At 33.7% G+C, this 24,596-nt stretch overlaps 1 protein-coding gene across 1 annotated transcript in view; it reads right to left on the bottom strand.

Moving 5' to 3' along the window:
* Positions 1-652: 652 nt before the first annotated feature.
* TTC21B (tetratricopeptide repeat domain 21B) overlaps positions 653-24,596 on the bottom strand; it is a 30,016-nt gene continuing 6,072 nt past the window's right edge. The window contains exons 8-29 of the mRNA XM_026049774.1: positions 23,904-24,002; positions 23,065-23,257; positions 21,947-22,044; positions 21,315-21,515; positions 20,431-20,560; positions 19,920-20,077; positions 18,852-19,076; positions 18,230-18,468; positions 17,825-17,897; positions 16,853-16,963; positions 15,649-15,787; positions 14,911-15,017; positions 13,831-14,019; positions 10,195-10,305; positions 9,044-9,125; positions 8,148-8,298; positions 7,537-7,698; positions 6,952-7,147; positions 6,167-6,391; positions 3,765-3,885; positions 2,208-2,275; positions 653-1,452 (exon numbers count right to left, since the gene is read on the bottom strand). Of these exons, the coding sequence (XP_025905559.1) occupies positions 1,375-1,452; positions 2,208-2,275; positions 3,765-3,885; positions 6,167-6,391; positions 6,952-7,147; positions 7,537-7,698; positions 8,148-8,298; positions 9,044-9,125; positions 10,195-10,305; positions 13,831-14,019; positions 14,911-15,017; positions 15,649-15,787; positions 16,853-16,963; positions 17,825-17,897; positions 18,230-18,468; positions 18,852-19,076; positions 19,920-20,077; positions 20,431-20,560; positions 21,315-21,515; positions 21,947-22,044; positions 23,065-23,257; positions 23,904-24,002 (3,156 nt within the window). The 3' untranslated portion in view covers positions 653-1,374. The remainder of the gene's footprint in view (positions 1,453-2,207; positions 2,276-3,764; positions 3,886-6,166; positions 6,392-6,951; positions 7,148-7,536; positions 7,699-8,147; positions 8,299-9,043; positions 9,126-10,194; positions 10,306-13,830; positions 14,020-14,910; positions 15,018-15,648; positions 15,788-16,852; positions 16,964-17,824; positions 17,898-18,229; positions 18,469-18,851; positions 19,077-19,919; positions 20,078-20,430; positions 20,561-21,314; positions 21,516-21,946; positions 22,045-23,064; positions 23,258-23,903; positions 24,003-24,596) is intronic.

The following is a 24,596-nucleotide window of genomic DNA, read 5'->3' as shown; positions in this document are numbered from 1 at the left end:
AAAACTACCTGAGGAAACTGAAATTGGTTATTTTAAGGAAATAATTACTAGTTTTACAAAGTTTTTTTTGATGCCAAATTCTAATTTTTGCCATTACATAACAATGCACTGCTTGAATATCAAACATAATTGTATAAGGGCTTGATACTTGTTTATCCCCAGAAATATGACCAAATTGATCCTTCTGCTTCATCTATGACATGCAATTGCTCCCTTAAGGACCCACAAGTATATTCTGTACATGAGACAAGATCATAATCCCCTGTAACTAAAACATTTCTCCAGAAAGATGTTTTATATGGGTTAGATGAGTAATGTTTCTGTACATCCAACTCCACTGTCTAAACATATACTGTGGAAAAGGCAATGCCATCTCAATAAAAGCAATACAGATTTGTCAGATTTCCATTAGAAGAAATAAGTTACTGATGATTAGGAAATAAATGCTATGCAAAAAAAAGCTTACAGAATTTTTAAAAAGGCTTTACTGAAAATTTACAAGTGGATTTTAATATTTAAAATGGTAGTTTAATTGAGACCACTATAATTAGCTTTTCAACATTTAAAAAAGCATGCTTAAAAATATGTAAAAAACAAAGCCACACACACACACTTTGGAAATACACTTGGAATAATAATATAAACATTGCTATTCTGAATATATGATTTCCTAGGACTGAAATTCAGCATCTTGAATTTCACAAGATGAACACAACATGTGTGACTGAACAAGGATAGGCTCTTGGTTTTAGTACACTTTCCAATGAACAAAATGGTGTTATTAAGCACTTGCTTTAAAACAGCTTTAAATGTTATTCAAAGGAATAAAAGAATGTGCACTCAACATCCTTTATGCTGTTTCTCTGAGACTGTCAGATGTGCTTCTATACAGAATTATATTTTAGAAAGACTTTGATAGAGAAGCATAGTTTTCTTACTACACAGTGTAATATATGTATGAAAATTTTGTTAAATAGATTTGAAAAGCAAAGTCACCTGTGCTTTAGCTGTGAGTGCTACATATGCCACACATTACTACTATTAATAGATTACTCTATTTCTGTATAAAGATATTATCTACTCAAACAGAAAAAAACAACCACCATCTTGATTTCTAACTTCAAAAATAATGAACACATTTTTGCTATCAATATATTAAAACCTTGTGTATAGAAGACTGCTGAATAAAAATCCTTCAGGGCTGCAGAATTCTTTCTTGAAAATAATGCACATCTCTAATACAATATAAAATCTTCACATTTCCGATTATTTTGTGCTGATATGCTTTCTGTTACAGCTGTATCTCATTCATAATTTCCAAAGTCAGATTAAACACACACAAAAATACGAATCAATGGCCTACACAAACAAAATTCAATTTCTTAATGATGCACGGGCCTTCTCAAGTATTTCCTTTCTGATCTTTGGATAGTTTGGGTGTGCTTCAAGGACCTGTTTAAAAAAAGAAAAAGGAAAAAAAAAAAAAAAAGACCACCACAAACAGCACATAGACAAATTTTGAGTTCTTTGTTTAAAAAAAAGAACACTGATGTTTGTTATTCTCATTACTGAATTTACATATAAAATTCAATATGACCAGTTTTTAAAAAATGCACAAATATTTACCTATGGAGCTAGAACTACACTGTGTACACTGTGTAGAGATCAAGAAGAGCTGTGTCTTAAGAGTTGTTTCCCTTGCGCTCTTCAATGTGTTCAGAGAAGCCATCTCCAGTTCTCTTTATTTACCCAAAAGGAACTAGCAAATTTATTTAATTTTATTACCATAATGTTCACTCTGCTGGTATAACTATATCCCTTTCCTTTATTCTTCATCCGTTCCATAGAAACTACAGGAAGTCTCTTCCTACGAGTATTTTCTGATATGAAGATTTGATCAACTTCTTCAGCTACATTTCTGTATGATTTACCAACTTACAAGTCCATGGCCGAAAAGAGAAGATATCGCTTCACCATGATCTCACATAAGATCTCCAAACATTTTTTCCCCTTAATTTCCCCTCCAGAGAGCTCAGCTATGCAGAGAATAGTTAATTCAAGTTCATTAAACTGGTCATTAAGCTTATTAAACTGGACATCTTTCTGTTAAGTTACAATATTTTATAAATATTAAAGTCCAGAAAAAAAATAGTATATCAAAGTGTCACCGTGGTACAGATACTACTAAGTACATACAAAAATTTTACCTTGTGACAAACATCAATTGCATCAACATATCTCTTTCCTTTCAGGTAATTGAAAGCGAGCTTGAATCCTGTGGAGCAGGAAAGAAGAGGTGACAACTGCCATTTCTGTATTAACTAATGAAAACACCATATTCACATTTATTTTATCCGCTGTATATTTCTACAATTAGAGTTTTTTTATAATATTCGTACACTCAAACCTATAAAGATCAAGTTTTCTGTTCTTCTTAAATAGTCTATAAGTATTGAACAAAATCCTTCATTGTAACAGTTATGTTTGAATCAAAAGGCAGCATTATTCCAATGTGTATATGTTAGTACACAGAAAAACTTAAAAGTTGTCCTCATTCATTTACTGTAGTGCTCCACACAATTTCTCACTGTGGTCTACAATATACTGTCCATCTAGAAGCAATACAAAAATTCCTTTATTAAAGGATAAAAATAAAAATACATCAGGTTAACAATAACTAAGGAAAATTGGAGAATTAGACACACTATTAGAAGACCTTAGCTTAAAAAACAAAAAAAAAAAAAAAAAAAAAAAAAACCACAACATGCCCTGTAGCAACACGTTGGGCTGATTTTCAGGTAAGAGATGTACAGCTAAAACACATGAGCATGGACAGAGTTCAGAACTCATAAAAAGGTTTAAAATATGTAATTTCCCAAAGATGATAAAACGGTGTTTGGAATTTCAAATTTTTCTTTTATGAATCTTTCTCTAGGAAATGAGTAAAGAGACATTTGAGACCAATCAATGTATACTGTTTTATTTAACTGCATCAGTTTTTGCTGCTTTAACCATTTTTGTACTAAAGTCTGGCAGTTTTAAGTCTCAGAATGCTGTACGCAAAAACCAAAGAGTACATAATGGCTTCAATTTGAGCTTTTTTTGTATACAAGTTCATTATACATTTCACTTTGCTAAGGTACTCTTATGCAGACAAAATACAATCCGATTTTGTATTTTTGCTCATTGTGACCCTCAGGAGAGTTTCAAAACAGAAAAAAGTACTTTTACTATGTTTGCTACATACTCAAGAAATTACCACACCTCTTTTTTTTTTTTTGCAATTACAATTGTATCTAATGTATTTATTTGAACAACATATGTAGACTCTTGGCCAAAGCATCCATGGGTTCTCTATAAGACTGATCATTATTAAAAATTACTTAATCCAGGCTCATACTTAATAGATTTTGCCATGAAAAACAAGTCAGATTTCTAGCAGTCCTTTTTATTTCCGTTTTGACTTTTGAGGCTGTTAGGAACATAGTTTAGCTAGCATGGTGGCGATAGGTTTACAGTTGGGGAAGCTTGCTAGAAGAGTAACTGGAAACTTCTTATGTATTATAAAATTGCTATCTCTTGCCAGGAAGGCTCTCCGAATCACTATTAAATGGAGCTTTAAACACTTACGGCTTTTACAAGAAGACAACCAGTAAACATACTACACTTCTTCAGTATATTAAATGCTGTCCTTCCAATAAAAGGTAACTGTTTCACTTCTCTTGTATTACCAGAAAATATAAGTGTAGGCTATATAAACATACCTATTGTTGGATTTGTCTGGTTTCCGTACTTCCATGCCATCTCATAATTTATTGCCGCATCCCTATATGCTTGTTCTTTTTCCATTATGTATCCCATGTATTCGTAAGCCTTGCAACATGACTGTAAAATATAAATATTCAAAGCTTTATGTAGAGACTGTACAGTACTGATAACCTACTGGAAAGTTTACTTGAAATCTGTAACCTAGAAAGTATAAATACTTGTGCTAACTTCTACGACATTATATTCTTCTATTTAAAGAATCAGTAATAGAAATCAGCTATATGGAATGCTGCCCAGTGAATTTCTAAATTACTCTTAAGTAGAGAGCAAGTATAAAATTCCTATGACTATACAATTAATCTTACTAAAACGTTTAGAGCTTCCAGCAGCCCAGGAATACCTCTCTTAACAGTAATGCTATACAGCAGCCACATTTGAAGTCCAATCTGAAAGTGTTAGATCTTTCACAAATATTGTTGCACTTTCTTAAAGACAACAACAAAATCTTAGCCTTACTATGTGAATATTTTGCATTACAATATCCCATAGCAAAATAAAATCATCCTGAAGAGAATATCAACTATTAAAAACCTTAAATTAAATAACTGAATATATTTTTATATTCATTCTCATTTGTGAAAAATTAGGAGTTGAGAGGAATATAGAATCTAAGAGATGTCAGTGAGAAACCCCAATTTTATGGAAAAAGTCTGCTCACTAGTTTCATATACAGCTCAAACTTAACTAAGCCTTTTAAATAGAAACAAACCTGTTTTACATATTAGGCTTTTATACGGTCTTCACTTAATACATTTAGTTGCACTGAATATATATATATATATATAATATATATATGTATCTTTATAACACTCATTTCTGATTGCTAAAAACAAACCTTAAAAAAAATCAAAATAATGTGTTCTCTCAATTTAATCAAATTCTCTAGTTCCGAGAATGACACAGAAAACAGCTGCTATTGAATTAGAATATATATTCTAACATTTAAAACATTCACTATCTAGCTGTACAGTATGATTCCTGCCTGGCTTCCTGCTTTGCATGCAAGCTGGAGAAAAACAGCATCTTCTCTCTGTTGTACTAGTAAGGAAATGGAGTTGCAGATTTCTAACTTGTTATCCTCCCTATTATCCAGAGCTCATTTAAGTACTCCAGGCATCTCAAACCTTTTAAAAGAAAATAAATTATTTGTTAGTCTGATTTCATAGACTATGCTTTTGGAGGTGTGTGGACATTTCTGCAGCAAGATATCATTTGTGGTACAGATGAGATCCACAGATTATCTATTCTGAGGTATGTGTTCTTTTGAAACATGAAAAATGTTTTTCTGCCCTGCAATAATAAGGATTTTATAGCTTCCCTTGAGTCATCTGGACAAGCAAGTAACTGTCCTCCTAATTAGAATAATTAAATTCAAAACAGCTTTCTGAAAAATGAAGCTGAACACCTCCTATTTTAAGGGTCTCTTCAGCAGAAATGATAACATTATGCCAAAATCTGTTGCAGCTTCCTCTTATTTTATGTATAAAAATAAAAAGAATGCAACTCAAAGTAAATTTCTCATGGGGGTTCCAGAAATGTGACATAAGGAGAAACTCTGCCCTGTATGCTGAAGGATTAGGAAGAAGAAATATATGGCATCAGATCCTTACCTAAACAATATCCTGAATGTGTAAGCATGGCCTCTGCAGAGGTCTTGGATCACTTTACACATCACATTTGAATAAAAGTGAAACAGGTATTTATAAATAAAAACACGATCTTTTTTTCTCCCCTCACAAAAATGGGAAATAAGTAAAACAGCTAAGATCCAAAACTCTTCTTGTAGCCAAAGCATAGGATTTAGTAATATGCCTGCTCAGAAATCCTAAGGAAAAACATTAGGACTCATCTCAAGACAATTTACAAGAGCACGGAATTAATATAGGCCTTATTGAAAAAGGACTGCATAGCAGCAGGCTTGCAGAATAAAGCTTATAAATTTAAATGTTTTTAAAAATATTTCAAGATAGGAAGATAGTATTTCTTAATAAAAGCAGCCAGTGTTCACAACTTATATGGCTGCATTTTCAACAGCTTTTACAAGACTGAAATGCATCTCTGACATTCCCTGAACATCTTCAGACTATTATGTCACCACAGTTAGGACTTGCATAAACTGCTTACCTAATATGAATAAAAATGACTAAGAAGTATTTACAGACAGATTTGTTTTCTGTCCTCCAGAGCAAATTGCTGGATACACAGTTTGCTTTGGTCTACTTCTGCTTAGTAAGTTAAATACTAGCCAGTTGGAAAAAGACACATCTTGCAAGCAAATTTCAGAGGAAAACTAAACATTCAGATGAACTGTAACGAGAAGTTGTTTTTAGTGACTTACCCTGTTATGACGAAGGCATCGTTTTAATAAATCACCTGCCATATCATATTTTGCAGATTGAATATATATATCAGCAAGCAGAAGCCAGCTTTTTTCAAATTCCTCAGCATCAATTGGATTCCAGTTCATTTTTGAAATTCGTTTTAACTGATTTCTGGCTCGTGGAGTCTGTTTTAAAATCATGTAGGCCGTGGCCATTCCCAAAAGTGCTGGTATATGATCCTTCTGCAATTAAAGGCATATTACTTTTCTTCTTATTGCTGTTATTGCTTTAAGAAAAAAAGAATTTTCTAAGTAAGAATTTCACTGGCCAAAGTTGGCTTGCACATCTGTTTAAGAGCAGTGCTGTAAAGAAGATTCATTTATTAAATATCTCCCTCAAGAAGGAAAAGCTGGATTCCTTCTTCCATCATGACCACCTTTTATACAAATGGGTAACTTTGCACTGGAATCCAAAATCTGTCATACTCCCAATAAAATACCCAAAAGCATCCTATATGAAGTCGTTTGTGCTTACAGAGTAAAGGCACCATATGACACACTGTAGGCAAAGGTTAGAAATTAGAAAACAACAAACCCAACAAGCAAAGCTGAAAATCAAATTCACATTTAAATAACTGTGGCAAGGTGGGCATATAGTTAAGCTTGCAATTCAATGGAAAACTTGTAAAAGATGTTATTTTTCTGCAAATCATTTTAATCAATTTGAGATAAAACATCCTAATAAAAATATTAAGACCGTATTAGGTGTGAAGCAGGAGATGAGACAGATGAGATCTACTAACCTCAGCCACTACAATTTCAGTAAAAGCGTTCAGTGCTCGTTCAACATTTGATTTCTGTTTGGTTGCCATAAGACAATAATTTTCCATGATTCGCAACTGAACATGACCCTGAACAGTCTGGGGCTTGAGTTCTTTGAGGAGATTTTCTGCTGTTCTCACTGCCAACTGCACAGACTCCTGCTTCTCTGTTGAATTACTATTATCAAAAAGAAAATTATTTGTAAAAAAAAAAATTACAAACCAACTTACATGTTACTGTAGACTATATTCTAAAGATGTATCATTTTGTATAATGTGTATCTACATTTATTCTCTTCAGTAACAAAGACAATTCCAATTGGTTTGCAAAGACAGGTTTTTAGTACAAATGACTACAATCCCAGATAAAAATCCTCTTTATTTTCTACTCTAATTTGATAGATTTCTTCTTCAGTTCCAGACAGTCTCCCACAGTACAGTAGGTATAATATCCAAAGAATTAGATAAACTTAATTTCTAATATTTCACATAATGCACATTAAGAACGGTGAGGAGGGAGTTCAGGAAGACTGAAGAACACAATCCGTGTTTACTTCATTCACTTACCTTATGTCAGCATCCAAATTTTCAAAAACTTCACCACCTACAGTTTCATTATCTGGATTCAAACAAATTTCAATCATGTTATAAACAGCATTCTGTCCCCAGTCACTGTCCTTCCGAGCTTTGTTGAAGTGTCGGAGTGCATCATTTGGTTCACCTGTATACCTAAATAGAAAAGAAAAATATTTAAGCTTGAACAAGTAAGATCCAACCCCCAACCTTACCCCAATGCCCAAGAAGAAACCCAAGCAATTAAAAATAAATCACATACTTGCACACACTGAAAACTGGATTTGAGTAGCATGCACACTACTGCAATGAACATATTTTAATATTATTACATAATTAAAATCAACAAGAATATATCTTTTTATGAAGAACAAAGGTGTGTGCAAAACAGCAGAAGCGAATAGCTTAGCTTAAGAAAGGAACTCACTGAAGAGATATAAGGAAATCCGTCCTAAAATTCTAGCATTAGATTCTAGCAGGTAGCAAAGTGCTACAGTACTTAGCACAAAGCAGGCAGCACCTCTGACAACATGGCAGCAGGAAAGCTGTTTCATAAATGTATTGCACCATCAAATAAATCTTATGGTAATTAAAATTCCAAGTACCAAAGATACAGTCCTTTGCAGTAGTGAAAGCCTGGTTCAAGTTTTGTTCTGGAAGAATGTTTCTCAGCCATTAAAAGAAATCTTGGGACTTCTTCTAGCTTCCCAGCTCTTCTTAATAGATCAATTAATCGTGAAAGGGTTGCATAATTATCTAAATATACAATAATCAGGACATTATAATTCCAGGTATTTGCAGTATGAGCAGATTTAGAAAAGAACTATATTGTTTTTATTTTTTTTTCTAGGTACAAAAACAATACAGGGTAGAACACACAAAGCATACTACATAATGAACACAGTTTAAAAGAAATAGGAATACTTGCAACATAACTAGAAACAAGAAAATATAGTTGTGCCTCCCTTTCAGAAACAAAACATCTGCTATATACTCACAACTTCCTTCACGTAGAGAAAAAAAAATCACTGTTAAAATGCAGTAAGATAACACTATAATGAACATGAAGATTTCTAAAGAACTTTTTCTCAGAACCTGCAAATAGATCAGAGAAACTTTTTCCTATCAGATTCATATTCTTACATTGATCTTTTAAGGAACTGCTAAGAATGTGTGTATGCACTTGTTATCTTAGGCACAAGAGAAAGTGCTTTATGGTGACGATCAGTTAACCTTGTAGCTATATTTGGCTTTGAGGAAGCAAAAATACATGAATTCTTGTAGGTACAGTAATTTACATTGCAGCAATGTAAAGTTTTACACACTCACAACTATAAAAAAAAAAATATTTTTTTGAATACACTGTGGTCTAAAATAAACCCTATACTTTATAGGGCAGATCTCTGAGTCACTCAGAACTGGTTGCTTTAGATGCGTGTGCTTCTATCTCTTTAGACTTACATATCAGAAGCATGTAAAGGCATCTCTACTACGTATTCACCTGGCTTGCGTTCTAGGAGCTGCTGGAAGTGAAAGACAGCTTGTTCATAATCTTGCTTCCTGAACATGATATCAGCCATCATCTGTAGCAGTGACCCATTCAGAGAAAACAAAGCATTATAAATGGTGCTTTATAATAACTCTAGTTCCTTTAAATTGGCAGCTGAAACCATAGCTTTAAAGTATTCCAAGAATTGTACGTGCGTATGCTTTTTGCTTGCCCCCCCAACCCCCGCCTTTTTGTTTTTGTAAATCACAATTCTGGAGAATAAGCACGCTAGATGCACATAACAATGATGAACAGGGAGAGGTTTTCTTCTATAGTTTTCATAAGACCTTTTAATGTACATCTATTGTATGTTTTGGTTTTACTTGTATATATTTCATCTGCATTTCTGAAAAAGTAAAAAAAAACTATAAGCATATAGAAAAGCAAATTTAGTTTAAAGTTGGGGGAAAAAAGGATATAGCCTATTTCACTTGCATAACTAATAACAATTACGTAGTTTCAGTTTCATTCCTGAGCGCTAGCTGAAAGTAAATTTAATTAAAGGTATTTAAAGTACTACCATCCTATCCCTATACCATACTAGGATAAATGCCAGACTGCTGTGAGATAAGTAAGTCCTGTTTCAGCAGCTTTTGCTTTAGTACGTAAGAAGCAAAATTATTTTTAGCCTATTGAATTGTCTTTTAAGGAAAAAAAGTTCACAAAACAGATTCTGTAGCTATCATTAAAAACAGCTAAGTAGGAACACAATCATAAATCTATAATGATGTAAAATTATTTAAAGTATGCAGTTCCTCTGAAACTACTGAAGGGAGAGGTTTCTTTTTTTTCTCCTCTCTCAAAACACTATAAGTTTTTATTATTATGTCATTGCTACATTATGTCATGCTGTAGTCAAACTTGTAATTTATATTTCTTCCTCTACTGGTATTTTTGCACAGTTTTTACACTGAGATAAAAGGTTACAACTGCTAGAAACTTCACACTGAATCATTATTAGGCATAAAAACTTTTTCTTGCAGTACACTTTACACATCTGTTACAAATTTTAAAGAGTAGTATTTATGGTTCCATCACATTTTAGACAGCAAATATGTATCTCAGAAAGCTTATGATACAGAATTAGTACAAAGATACCTTACCATTGCAGCTGCTTCATTATCTTGGTCATTCTTCAGCAACAATGAACACTGGTGTTGACAGGCATCAGTATCATCTTGTGCAAGATATAAACGTGCAAGTTCCAACATTGCCTGTGGATTAAATATTTAACCATACGCAATTCAACCACACAAGAAAGCTCGTTCAGTTCCAAGAATGTTAATGTCTGTTTTGAGACCCCAGATACAGTTTTCTTTTTTAAAATAAAAGCTTTCTCTGCTCCTTACTGGAGGTTCTTGCCCAAGTAGTTTCATTTATTTCCATTCTCTCACCTGTAAAATGGATACATTTTCTGCTTCAAAAGAATATTCTAGAGGTATAAGGTATATTGAAAACAGATGCTTACTGAAGATAATGCCATTATCCAGTTCACTTGGAAAAAAAAAAAGTGTAAGTGCAAGCAATCTAAAACTCACTGACAGAGGCAAATATCTCATTAGTAATAAGTATTAGCAAATTCTAGCAGTTTTCCTTCTTTCTTTTCAAGCCCATTAATTCTATGTGGAACCATTTCTGACAAGCAACTGCAAAACACATATTAACAAACTAAAATGGTGCACAAGCATGCATCATTAAAGACAACCATTCAGAATAACAGTAAGCAAGAGTATTCCAGTTTGATTTTAAACCTTTCTTTTTAATGATTTTGTTTTTAGAAAGGAGACATTTGTAATTGCATCTCAATTGTTTTTCTAGTTTCATTTGCAAGGCTCCTATGAGTAGGAATTTTGAAGATCCTGTTCAGTATCAAAAACCTATATGCATATTTGACTTTTTTCCTGTGCATTTATCTATTAATTATTATCTATTAATTTACTCCCCACAACATTCCTGACTACTGACCTGAGCACCTGACATCCCCATAGGCTACAAAATAATCAAAAGGAACAAAAAAGTTAACCTCGTACTGAAAGTCCAGAATACATTTACATTAGCATACTTTAGTTGATTTAATATTAACCAAGATAAATTCTAATACTGAACATCTTTTTACTACAGATCAGTACATCTGTCTTGCTATTTTGTCAAGGCAAGCAATTACAAGTCTTAGGTTACACAAAATTCAGCTACAGAAGAACAAGGATTGCCTGCAGCTTCTTCCTCTCTATTAGCTCTCCTATAAATACATTAAAACCTTTCTGCCCTAAGGAAAAGGGCAAAAAAGGCTAAAGCAAAGCAAACCTGCAAGCAAAGAATAAACCAGTCGTACCGGAGAACACATCCTTCATACCTGAACAATTCTTTTAAGCTTCCATTTGAATAGCGCGTACACACACGCCCCCCTCTCTCCCCATAATCACAGAACTGCTTTCAGAAAATAGAAAGTAACAAACAAACAAAAATCCAGACAACATACTTTGAATATAGCTCCAGAGATCCTTGGAATGTGCTATTCTTTTTTTATATACCACTACAGAAGTGGACACATGCATAAATTTAGAAAACGTGACCATGTCTGGACACATGGCAAAATACTGGGCATCATGTTTTATTTACTACTGTGTTGTTTGCTTATTCAACTATATGCTGTTATATAGCAACATAGCAAATATATGCTAACAGGAACACAAATAATCAGGAAATGGCATACATACGTATGTAAAAAAAGTTTTATGATGGGTCTATAAAGTCATTGTTTGTACATACATGGCAGAAGATTAAAAACAAACCAGTATTACAGGTAAGAGAGACACCTCCCATTTGCAGCATGGGAAGAAAACCAAGGAAACTGTATCCTAGTGATGTGAAGCATTATCTAAATTTTAAGTCCAAGCCTTCCCAACCAGACTCCAAAGCGATGAAACTGTGAAGTGATCCTCATGTGTCAATCCAAGTCTCCATTTGGAAACTGCATTACTTGTTATTTGGCAAGAGAAACAAGGAATCCAGGGTATTACCTGGAAGGTCTACGCATGTGATAAAAGCTTCATGTGAGTTGCAATCTCTTCAATTAGTTCAACAAATTGGTTAATACATGCAAATTCTTTTGTGGGTGACTTTATCTAAAATTCAGGATGAAATAAGTTATGGGGGATGACACAAAAAAAAAAAAAGCCATTTTTTCCATATATAACTAAGGAAAATAACCCCTGTGGAGACATTAAAAAAAAAAGAGCATGTAACTAGCAGCTAGATTTAAATTTCACAAGGTTCATTTCAGACCTTGTACTAGCAATGGTTTAAAAAAAATGAATCAAAGTTCAAGTCTACTGACACTACAGGCAGAGAGATGATTCATTTGTTCTAGCCGTTCAGAGCTCTTGCTCTCAGTACTCTAAAAACTGAACAAATTTTCCCAAATAATATGTCATTGTATTTCATGTCACTAGTGAGAATGGATTAAAGAAAAAAAAAATCTCTAGTAAGTGCCCAAAGAGGCCATGTACAATGTCAGCAAATAACACAGCCATTGTTATAGCCACAATCTCAGTGTGAGCTTTTACCAAGAAACGCAGGAAAATGTCATGCTGGCATTTCAACACTTGTATGAAGATATATACTTTGATACTCAATTACCGGGACAGCATCTAAGCTATAGCTGTATTAGGACAGGCAGTCCCCTAGCTTTTAATGGTAGAAAGAGAAAATTTGCCTCCTTTGAAAATTTTAAGGGTATTTGATTCCCTCTCACAATTTTTCCTTTATCCTTCTTGCAAGTTGCCTTGAAGAAAGCCTGTCTCAAAAATCCTGAAGTTGTCGCTTCAGAAAGGACCTGTGATTCTGTGACCTAGATGCTTGTGAGCACCAGACATGAGCATTACACACTAAAACCCAGTAACATGCTGATTATTTAGCAGCTGGTGAACCTGACAGCTGGTTAATAGACAAAAACAAAACCAAACAGGAAGTCTTCACGTACACCCTAGTATATACACACTTATGCTAGAACATTACAAAGTAAATGAGATAAAAATTATGGTGAGTCTAAGAAATCCTGAACTTGGTTCTCTTATATGATGGTCATCAGAATGTTCTCAGCTCCTCCCTCTCTACTTCTAGAGCACAGGACTATTAAAGAGGAGTAAAAATCAGCATATGTTTACCAGTAATTATCAACATGCAGATTTTTGGAAAGAGAGAAGCAGCATTCTGAACAAGAGCAAGTTATTAAAACCAGAACACTACCAAATACAGTTAGAAATCTAACACTGTTAAAACAAACAAAAGAGACAAGTCATCAGAACTGACTGAGGACACTGGGACTTCACTTCAGACCACAGGAACCAGGCAGAACTGGTACAATCTCTGCTATTCTCTACTTTACCTCCACATGCCCCGAAGACAGATATACTGTATGGATTAACAGGCAATTCACAGTGAATGCAGAGAGCCACACTTGACTCAAACTTGGATAAACAGGAATTAGTAGGAGGAAAACAAACAAACAAAAAAGAAACAAACAAAAAAAAACAAACAAAAACCCAACTACTCTTATCAACATAAACAAAGAGAGGAAGAAACTTCAAGTAGAAAGAAATCCAAAAGCTTTAAAAGCTTTATATACATCATAAAGCAGACACAACTAATATATACATCTATGCCGCAGATAATTGGAAAAATACGTTTTAGATACCGTATTTGAAAAGCAAAGTAAAATAGCCAGTGGGAGGACTGACCTTGTTATCGGCTTCGCAGTGAACAAGAGCTTCTTTGTAAAATTTAATTGCTTTTTCATAGTTTCGCTGGGCTGTAGAAAGTCTTGCAATCTCAGCACAAATTTCAGCTGCTAACTGTTTCTGTGCAGGAACTGCATCCAGCTGCTCTACTTGAGCCCGTTTAAGTACCCTGGCTTGTAGTTCCCGAGCCTTGCAGAAGAATAGAGAGTGATCAAAAATTGTAAGTGAATGGAGGAATGAATGTTACAAGCCTGTAAGTACAAATAATGTCCTTTATTTTATGTAAAAAAATAAAAAATAAAAACAAATTTAAAAAAAGGTAAAGTGTTCCTGTTTCACAAAGCAAAGAACACCAGCAAAATAAAAGCAATAAAGAAAATTCCTCCTTCAACAATGCATTAAATGGTCTTATCTTCCTAAAGCAGCCACTGAAAACACACTGAAAAGCAATCTAGTGAGTGGCACTCCAAACAGATGGAATCCCTCTATCTTTTTTTTCCAAAATACTAATTTCAACTATATGCCAGTACAATACTTCTCAATCCAAAATCTGCATTTCATACTGCTGTTACAACTGTAACATGCTTTGTGATACATACAAGCAGAGCATTAAAAGAAAAAAAACAAGAAGGATTCCAGTTTATCACTTGTAAACAATTAGCAGATACTAATGCTATCTTTAGGAAACCTTCAGTTTTCAGGTAAGATATCTGTCCTCATAGTTGTTTAATATACTCCAATCAATTATACACACTTACATCCCTCTCCCTTCCCCCCCAAAAAAAACACACAAGAAAAACCTTATATTATGAATGAAGGCTTGCAGTAGTGCCTTCATTTCTGAGACAGAACTCAGATGATAAAAGGCACACAAAGCTTCCTTTTTTTTTTTTTTTTTTTTTTTTTTTTTTTTTCTCTCTAAGTCACATTTCATATCAGTCACTGCTATGAAACCACAGTGATCATTTTATTCACTGGTAGTTTATCACTACCATTTTTCCTCATTTACACTAATATTATTATCAGAACCTAGGAAAAAGGGTTTTTCTAAGTCTTCTCATTTTATTTTCCTTCTTTCACCTGTTGTAACGAAACAATAGCTTCATCATTCTTCTCCATTTTGTTGTAAATTTTTGCCAGAAGAGTCTGGTAACGTCCATCTTCCATCAGAGAAGACAATTCACTAACTATAAAAACGTTAGATCAACATGATTCTTTCAAGAAACGAACCAACGAAGTTCAAAGAAATACTAAGTTCAAGGCAAAAGTTTAAACGAAAAGTTTGCAGCTCAGGTTTTAAATGTTTAGGATCATGATTTGGCGTTATGCTTGGCATTAAACAGGTAACAGAGAGAGTAGAGCATTACACAATCTATGTATACAGTGAGATTTGAGACAGAAAGACATATATACAAAAAAGTATATGTTAGTCTGTCTATTTGCATTCTCAGAAATACACGAGAGGCTTTTGATTCAAATGGAGAAAAGTAGTAAAGCTTCTCCTGATATTTCTTCCATAAAACTTCCTCTGGGGGAAGGAAAAACATCCAAACCAATTTGAGGGGTGTGTAACTGTGGTCAATAAGCATAAAATTATCATGATTTTTTTAGTCAGACCTCAAACTACTTTCATCTTGCCAGAGTCTAAGAAAAATACATGAACAAGAGCAGTTTTTTAGTATCTTAGTATCTTCTCAAAATGCAGCAACTACTTTTGATTAGTGGCTTAAACATATGTGCATAAAATAGTTATATCTAAATCTTATACTTAGACAAAATTTAAATAAGAGCATCGAGTGTTCTATTGCAAATTCATACCAGGCTCATGATTTAAAGCTTGCTGAAGTACTTTTTCCGCCTTTTCATACTGCTTCAATTTCATTAAGAGTTCAGCCAAATCATAGCAAAGGAAATTCTGTTGACCACTTCTCAACGCAGCCTCATAGTAACTGATTGCCTAAGAATAAACACAAAAACACAAGAGTTTTTAATGACAACCACCTTGCTACTTCAGTATTTAACAACATATCTACCTTCCTTCCTCTTATTGTAACCATGTATTTTTAAATAAATACTAAAAGAATGGGATTTAGTAGGAAGCACAAACTTTCAAAAATCTACAAATGAAAAAATAAAGACAAATAGAATAACTAGAACCCACATTTTGGTAGCAATGCATTAACAAAAGCTAATCACATTATCACATTTTGTTTTGACGGGATCACTGCTGATGCAACTACATTTTCATAAGCTGACAGAATTGAATGAGCCCAGTGAGGTTGGTAAATGTTAAAACAGAATTTGAATTCCAAAGACAAGGATCTTCCCAAACCTAAATCTATCTGCAAGATATGAAAAGTCACAAAAAGCTTAAATAAAGTTATAACCTAACAGAAAGGGGTCACTCTAGTTTCTTAAATAGTCTGGTTATCAAATGTTGCTTTAAGCTTCACTGCAGTAGTTCCAAAGTAAAAAGTGAAAAATGAAATTGTTTACAGACATTTTTAATTTGTTTTATGTATTTCAGTATCTTCTGGGTTTCACAAGTGCCTCTGAATGTGCTGCTTTTAAGATGAAAGTATTAACTACAACCTCTGGCTACTGTAAGTATATATTTGAAAGACTGACTCCATTAGCTGAAAGAAAAATGCTGAAAAACTACATTTCCAAAATGACTTTGAAATATTAATTAGTATTGCTTTAAATGTGCTTTAAGCATGCACAATATATTTTCCCACTTTATGATTAGTTTATACCCCAAGAAGTCCGAAGTACCATTGAGCAAGTCAGGAATGATGCATTCAGCTACTTGTAATACTGATAATATTTAAACAGAAGCAAATGACTATCTAACTCTCCTAAAAACATAATGCAATCTGGGCACGCTCTAACGAGTTATCCAGATAACATTATTCAGTCTGGTAAAGCAATCTGAAAATAAAACATAATAAAAAGCAAGCAAAACTCTAATGTTGACAATAATGGACACAATACTTGATGGGTCTAATGCAATATAACATACCTTTGAGTAGTTGTGTGTTTTGATTAGGGCTTTTCCTATTTTACTTGCTAATGCTGGATCTTTGGGATTTTTCTTTAAGGCTTGCTCATAAACTTCTATGGCTTCATCAGGCTTGAAAAGCAACAGAAAAAAAAAAGTCCCAAAACTGAAAGACTAAAAAAAAGTTAAATCTGACAATACCACCCAGAATGAATTGAGTACCAGCTTTCATAAGATTCAATACTTCTTAGAAACGAATAATCACTATAAGATTGCAAAAAAAAAAAAAAAAGCCCATTTTAATACACATTTTCATATTAGAACATGCAGAGAATCTGGCAAACAAATGAGCGAGTTAACCTAAAATTCTTTTTCCAGTGCAATTTCTCTAAAACTTCACTAGTATGCATCATAAAGCATAAATAATTTTTTCATTGTATTGAAAATTAGCCTTTCTCTCCTCCAGCTCTGTTACAAAGCACACAAGTTCACTTTTTCTTACTACTTCTATTTAGGATAAAACCAATCATTATCATCCAAATAATCATTAATCACCCACAGTTCCCAAAAGCTAAAATAGGTTGTGTCCCAAACCCAAATCCTGAACTCAGCTACCTATCTTTCAAATTCTACCTACCTCACTACACTGCATTTTCTATAGATATTGAATGACATACCTGTTTTCTTGATTAACTGTAAAAACATAAAAGGAATTCAATAACTTAAGAGTAATTGAACTTGAAATTTTAGATTCATAATTAGTAGACTTGCCCCTTTCTGTTATTATAATAAATGCATCTTCATGATGTTTTCTTTGAAAATAAGACTTGTTATATTCATGAAGTTTAATTGCTTTTTTTAAAAAAAAAATCCTTCAGTACATTCTGTATGCTAATTAGCTGTCGATATGGGTATATTATACAGTCTCAACTAGCCAAAGTCAGGCAATGAGCCCCAACTCAATCATTCTACTCATCTATAGCAAGCACTAACCTCTTGAATATTCATGTATGCATCACCAAGGAGCAGAAGAGTATGAGCATTTGGCAGCTTTTCTACCAGGTCTCTGGAAACAGAAGACAGAACTTTGCTCAATGTTTAACATTCCAGTAGCCAGACTTAAACAATACAGTAAACAGGTCAGTTTAATTCTCCAGAATCTGTTTTCCGAACCACACCCCCTTCCCCTGCTTAAGGCAGAAAAAATAAAAAAGGTAAGATATCTTCCACAAACTCGACTACCATTTTGAATATTACAACAGTCAATCTAAATTAATTCATCAATACACACCTAAATAAGTATGTTTGGCTTATTTTAGCAGGAAAGATAAGGGCTTACAGCATGCTAATATTTAACATTTTGGAAAACATACACACCCCTCCCCCCCAAGCTATTACCTATAGCAGCCAGCATATAGCTTCTTATCTTTTCTGCACTGAAGATAAATGTCTGCCATTTTTTCTTTAGCTTGCACAAAGTAAGGCTGTTCAGGTGTAATATTTCTAAGCATGGTTAATGCTTGTTCTACATCTCCTTGAGCAAGTGACAAATCTGCATTCGCAATCACAACTCTTAGCTCCTCAGGAGTTCCAGAAAATTCATTAATGGCATCTTGCAGTACTATAGCAGCTTCATGCTGCAAGTAATAAAACCAAGAGTTAAGGATTGTCATTGAACAGAAAAAAATAAAAGACACTCTAAACAAACAGATGACTGTGGGTATTGTAGAAAGAAAAGGACATCAAGAAAACAAACCAGTGTCCCCACTTACTTGGCTTAATGCATCTAAAAGATAAAGAGCTAAGTAACATTCGTCTATAAATGAAAGTTATGCAATATGAATATATGTAACAAAATGTTTTTAATCTACTTTCTTTTTCTAATAGCTCACTGTCCCAAGGAAATCCTCTTTGTAAAAGAAACAATGATTTATTTTGAACTAATCAGGACAGATATTTCTGTTAATAGAAAAAAGGAACTGCTTTCATATATGTATTACTCAAGTTCATTGTATCATACCGGTTCTCCGTTCAAACAATGAGCTTCTACTAATTCTAGAAAGACGGACACACGATCACTGGCATCAATTTCAATTCTTTTTGCTTTGGCTTTCAAGGAAGCCATACATTTTCTCATCCCAGGTAAATTCCTTGCCATCTGTAAGGTTTTAATAGCTTCTGATAGCTCTCCCATCTTCTTTTGTGTTTGGGCTTTGATCAAGTGATAAACAGGATGTTCTCTGACCTAAAGAAAAAGAACTAGCTGAAAAGTTTCTAAATTTTACTTTATAATATTTAACTCCCCAAAAGAAGAGTTATTTTTCCTGAATACTGATCTTAGCTTCTTTCTCCTAATATGGCCAGTTTGAATTTCAAAAAAAATTAATGAAAACATTACAACTTTCATGCAAATTGATAAATTAAAAGCTTAATAATGAAAGACTACCTCATGACAGAGATTTGGGGATAGAAAAAACATATAAACTAGATGTAACCACTTCAAAACAGTTGATGTGCTTTATTCTACAACAATGCATTATTTACCAAATTTGCTACTCAAAGGAATGAAAAGATGAACCAAAGATTTAAGGTAAATACAAGACCACCATAGCCATATGGCTACTTCCCTCAAAGAAGCATGAATTGCCAGAAAGATGCAAAAAGACCCTCACTCCCTGATAAATCTATGCTAGCTTCATCAGTAACTGTATATTGTGCAAGTTTAGAAACAACACTTGGTCATTCTTCAAGTCCTTCTATGTAGGCTTTTAAGTCCTTTTATGCAGGCTGTTGCAAGTTCTGTCTGGAACTACAAATTCATTTTGTACAACTTACTCTCAACATCTCTATAAAGATTTGAGAAAGATTTGCTACTAATTCTTTTCTATTCCAAGACTATTTCTGTATGCTGCAGAAGTGATCAAATTTGTCTTAACAGTCATGTCTCTGATATTCAATTAGAAATTGAACTTGCAATGAAAGACGTAAAAGGTTCTCTTAAAAATAAACTAAAAAACCTCTGCATGCAAAATGTCCAAGAAACTGTGGATTGACTACAGCAGTTTCATCTTTTTTTTGCCTAGCTTACCTCAAAATTAAAGCTCAGACAAAGTTCTAATGATTGAGAACACAGTTTAGTGTTATTTTGAGCCAAATACACCTGAGCCATCAGTAGGTGTGCATCTGCATAAGAAGGATTCCTTTCAAGACAGTGACGCAGATTATTATGGGCTGCTTCAATATCTCCTGGGAAACAAAAAGGAGGAATGTGAGGAAGAAAATAGGTTTTCATAAGTGTTAGCACAGAAGTTTACTGCTCCATCCCAAAATCATTCACAAATTGATCTTTTTTGGAAATAGTACATGAAGTAATAATGCCATATCTCTACATGTTTAGAAGTGCACTTCAGAATTAAAATTAAAATATACTTATAAAAATCACATAAAAAGTGTAAACGCTCTTCACTTAGCTGTAATGCAGCACACTGCACTGTAAAGAAAAAGATATTCTATTCATCATGACTAAGTTTTAAAAATGTGCAAATAATTTCATTCATTGATATAAAGGGTGACTAGCTAGCACTTAGCCAAAGTATTACCTGACAAGTATTTCACTTTCGCAATTAAAAAGACAGCTTGTTGAAGACCTGGCACAGTTCTTACCACAGTTTCAAGAACAGAGGCACAGTGCTTGAGAAGTGGTGAAGGAGACTGCCCAGAACTTGCAGACTAGGAGGAAGAGAAGAAGGGGAGAGGGGAGAGAGGGAAAAAATAAATAAATAAATAAGTAAAAATAAGACACTCTAAATATCAACAGGAACAACAAAATGGCCTCATTGACTCCAAGAAAGACCTAGGAAATCTGACACAAACTAAAAAGAACCAAGATATAAGTATTTGGTCATATACTCTGAATTACTATGGCAAATGATTCTACATAATTGTTATATCACAAATTGATGAGAGACCTGTCCCTCCTACCTTCATTCCTTTCCACAGGACATATACACACAATTAACAACCCAAAAAGCAGTTGAGAAAAGGCTACTTTCAGGAACTGTTCCTGTAACTTATGTGAAGCTTGACTCATAAAAGGAACTGAAAAGAAAGCGGAGCACAAGAGATCCTCAGCTGATCAAATGTTTCAAGAACAGAATAATCACACTGTGAACATACAAGCTTCATATTAAGATAGCTCTGCTTTTTGTCGTGTTATAGTTTCCTATATTAAAAAACCCTGCTGTTTATTAAGTAGGCGTGTTTAATAACCTACTCAAACTTTCTAAAGTATTACTGCATTTTTCTCATTTCACAACTTTCTTAGTTTCAGACTAAAAAGTGTATAAAACAAAATAAAGCATTTGCTTCATATAAATTCATATGAGCAAAAATGTAGAAAGTTTTCACCTTCAAACTAAGAGATCTCAAAATAAAACCTAATAATAATTCCCATTTTCAGACAATATGAGCTTTCCCTGCTTACCTGTGCTGGACAAAAATTAAGATACTCTCTAATAATTTCCAGCAAGAAATCGGGATTTAATTTTTCAAAATACTCCACACCAAGAGGAAAACCATGCAAAGTTGAGAAGTGAGTATCCAGAACATCATTCAATAAGGGAATAACTTCCTCTTGTCTCTTATGTTTTTTCATAGCTAAGACTGCATGTAAGAAAGATAATTCCTATAGGAAAAAATAAATAAATAAAATTTCAGCATTACAGAGAGAGATGAATGCATCTCTTACTCTAACAGCAGCATGCAATAACAACCATCAAACCTCTTTTTATGAATAGGAATATTTAAGCTGTTTAAAGACACCAACAATTATTGCATCAGTGCATTCCTTCCGTTTATGCCAGAAGCTATAAAGCTTTCTACCTGTAAAATCCTGCTATTCCAATCTTATCTTCAGAGATAAGCAAGCAAATAGTTTGGTGTCATGAAATTAAATAACATATTAGCTTTGACTGACAGGGGAAAAAACAAGTTAGATAAATTGGTAAAGTGGTGCTGCATTAAGAATGCTCTGCTTAAATGACAGAAATATGGAGCAAACTAGCTGGTATCAGACTTGCAAATCCTAACCTAAGTAGGAAGGAAGACATCTCCTACCCCAGATTTCCCAATGGACTGTTGAATTTCACTAAGAAATTCCAGCTGCTGCTCTGCATCGTCTAACTGCCCCTGTGTTAGCTGACAGCGAATAATTCCTGTAACATATTAAAACATTTTATTTCAGATTTATCTTCATAGTTGAACACGGTTTGTTTTCCAGAAGTAACTTTCTATAATCAGCTTTTTGTACACTGTTCAGCCTTTAAATAAAGATTTATAATGTAATGTACATAGCTGGATGACAATATATAACCAATACATTATTATATAATCAATGCTATGATGTAGATGCACACAGAGATCTCATTCCTCAAATTGGTAATTTTGTAGATCTGCAATCCATACGGATCAAGCAATGTAAAGCTTGGCTTCCAAACTCAGAACACGTACAAGAAGCAAACAAATACATAAGAGACAGTGCACACACGAAGTAGAAGGCAATGGCACATTCAGAGAAAAATGCAGAGAAAATGCCGTGATGCAAGTGTGCCATGTTTGTTCTCTAATTTCTTTGTATCAAAAGTGGACTTTTTTTCAGAAACATTTTCACATACTTCAAAACTCCTAAGTTACAGTTAGTGTCAGATTTTTTTAATTGTGTTTCTTTAATTATATATACATAAACATGTACCTTTGCATTAGCCATGGACATGGAAGATAATACCGTGTTCTACCAACTGACCTTGAAGTTATCCCTTTAGAGGGGTTACCTCAGTTTGGGGCCACTGAGGCACTGTACTAAAACACAATAGAATGATAATGCCTACTTAAGACATTAAGATTAACACTTTTTAATGAATTAAAATGTAATAAATGTTATCACAATAAAAATGCATCCATGACTTACAGGCCTATACATCTAAATGGCTGATCATTAACATTACTTTAAGATTTCTAATTGAAAGGAAAAAAGTTTCTCTTGAAAAGGAGGACTGAAAGACCTAAACAAAGAGCAGACACTACTGCTATATAAAAGACAACATAACACAAAGACAGAAAGGACTGTCCAAGCCACTTTATCTATTAGTGCTAGCTTTTCTTAGGAGCAGTAGTAGGAAAACTGGATCAAAAAGTCATGCTGTATCACCAAAAAAAAAAAGTGCATAAAGCCTTACCAGTCAGTGCAGAAACACTTGTTTCATCCAGCGCCATAGCAGTCTTGTACCATTTTAAAGCTTCTTTGACTTTCCCTTGTAAAATCATCTGGTAGCCAAGTTCAGTAGCAAATTCTGCATTGTCAGATGCCAAACCAAATGCTCTTTCAACTAAGGTTTGCGTATGTTGAAGGATGAGTTGGTTGCGGCCACACTAAAATTTAATAATCTAATATCCTAAACTGTTTTTTTTTTTTTTTTTTTTTTTTTAAGAAAAAGAGCAACTGAAAAACAAGGCACTTCAAAATAAATCCTGGAGAGATTGTTCAAGTTTGTCCATTGAGTATTGCTGCAGCAATTGAGATAACATGCCATAAAATTAATCTGCAATGATTTTTATGGAATCATGACAATAAGTGTGCTGGATTGAAATATAAATATACAAGATCATACAGCAAAGAAAATTGAGTTCATAGCTGCTTTGAACACTTTCTTAAAACACAAACAAATAAAACTTTACAATAAACAAAAATTAAATTCATACTTCAGTTCAAGGCTGTGTGATTAACCTTACCAAACGCCAGAAAAGTGATAAGAGTATGGTCACTGGACTTTTGAGGGTGTTCTCACTGGAAATCTCTTTCTCATTTAAAAAGCATTAAAAATATTTCCTGAAATGAGATGGCTCAAGTATTTCAGTTTACATAACTTGAAACTTAAATCTTCAGCTATCAAAGGCTATGTTAAGCTAGCCTTTTTCAGCTTTCTGCAAAGCATTATTTCGGTAGATACTTAGCATCTATCAGGAAATAAATCAAAACTAGGTTGCACGGATATCTTGCATAAGAAAAAAAACATACCGTTCTGCTGAAAGCTAATGCCATTTTACAGCAGAGTTGTGGATTATATGGCTCCAAACGATCCAAAGCATTAATCAGATCTCCCAATCTTGATGAAGCCTTAACAAAAATTGGAATAATTGGAATAAAGAAATAAACAAAACCACACAATTATGAAATACCAAAACCACTTTTTCATTTATTGCTAAAACTATGTCTAAATTTATTGTATTAGCATTTCCCGAAGGAGGAATTCCCGAAGGCGGAATGCATTTCCATTCTATGCAAAGAGGGATCTAGGGAATGAAACACTAAAGAGAAATCCCAGACTTATAAAAATATTCCTTGAAAAAAAAAGGGTAGATAAAACAGGACTCCAGGATTGTACTATTATGCAGGAACATGGCCTTCAAAAATCTATTTCTAAAAAGTCTCATCCATTTCCACATATTAATAAAATATTTAAGAATAGCATATTTGCAATAACTGGAGAAATGATGCAGAAAGTAAGAGATATTCGGGCAGCAAATATCACCCTCTACCCCCCAAAAAATAAATAAAAAAATACCAACACACACACAGAGCAGCTGTGTAGGGCAGAATATGGAAATACACCTCAGGAGAAGGAAACATACCTCCTCTTCCTGTAAATATGTAGCATAGCACATGGAGAGGACACAAAGATGATCATCAAAGTGGGATCTAGTTATGCTC

This window comes from Nothoprocta perdicaria, unplaced genomic scaffold (assembly GCF_003342845.1).
Source record: "Nothoprocta perdicaria isolate Ctin4 unplaced genomic scaffold, notPer1 scaffold_0, whole genome shotgun sequence".
In the NCBI taxonomy this organism is placed as follows: Eukaryota; Metazoa; Chordata; class Aves; order Tinamiformes; family Tinamidae; genus Nothoprocta; species Nothoprocta perdicaria.
The sequence above is the reverse complement of the archived record's forward strand: the minus strand, read 5'-3'. Positions and strand labels throughout refer to the sequence as shown.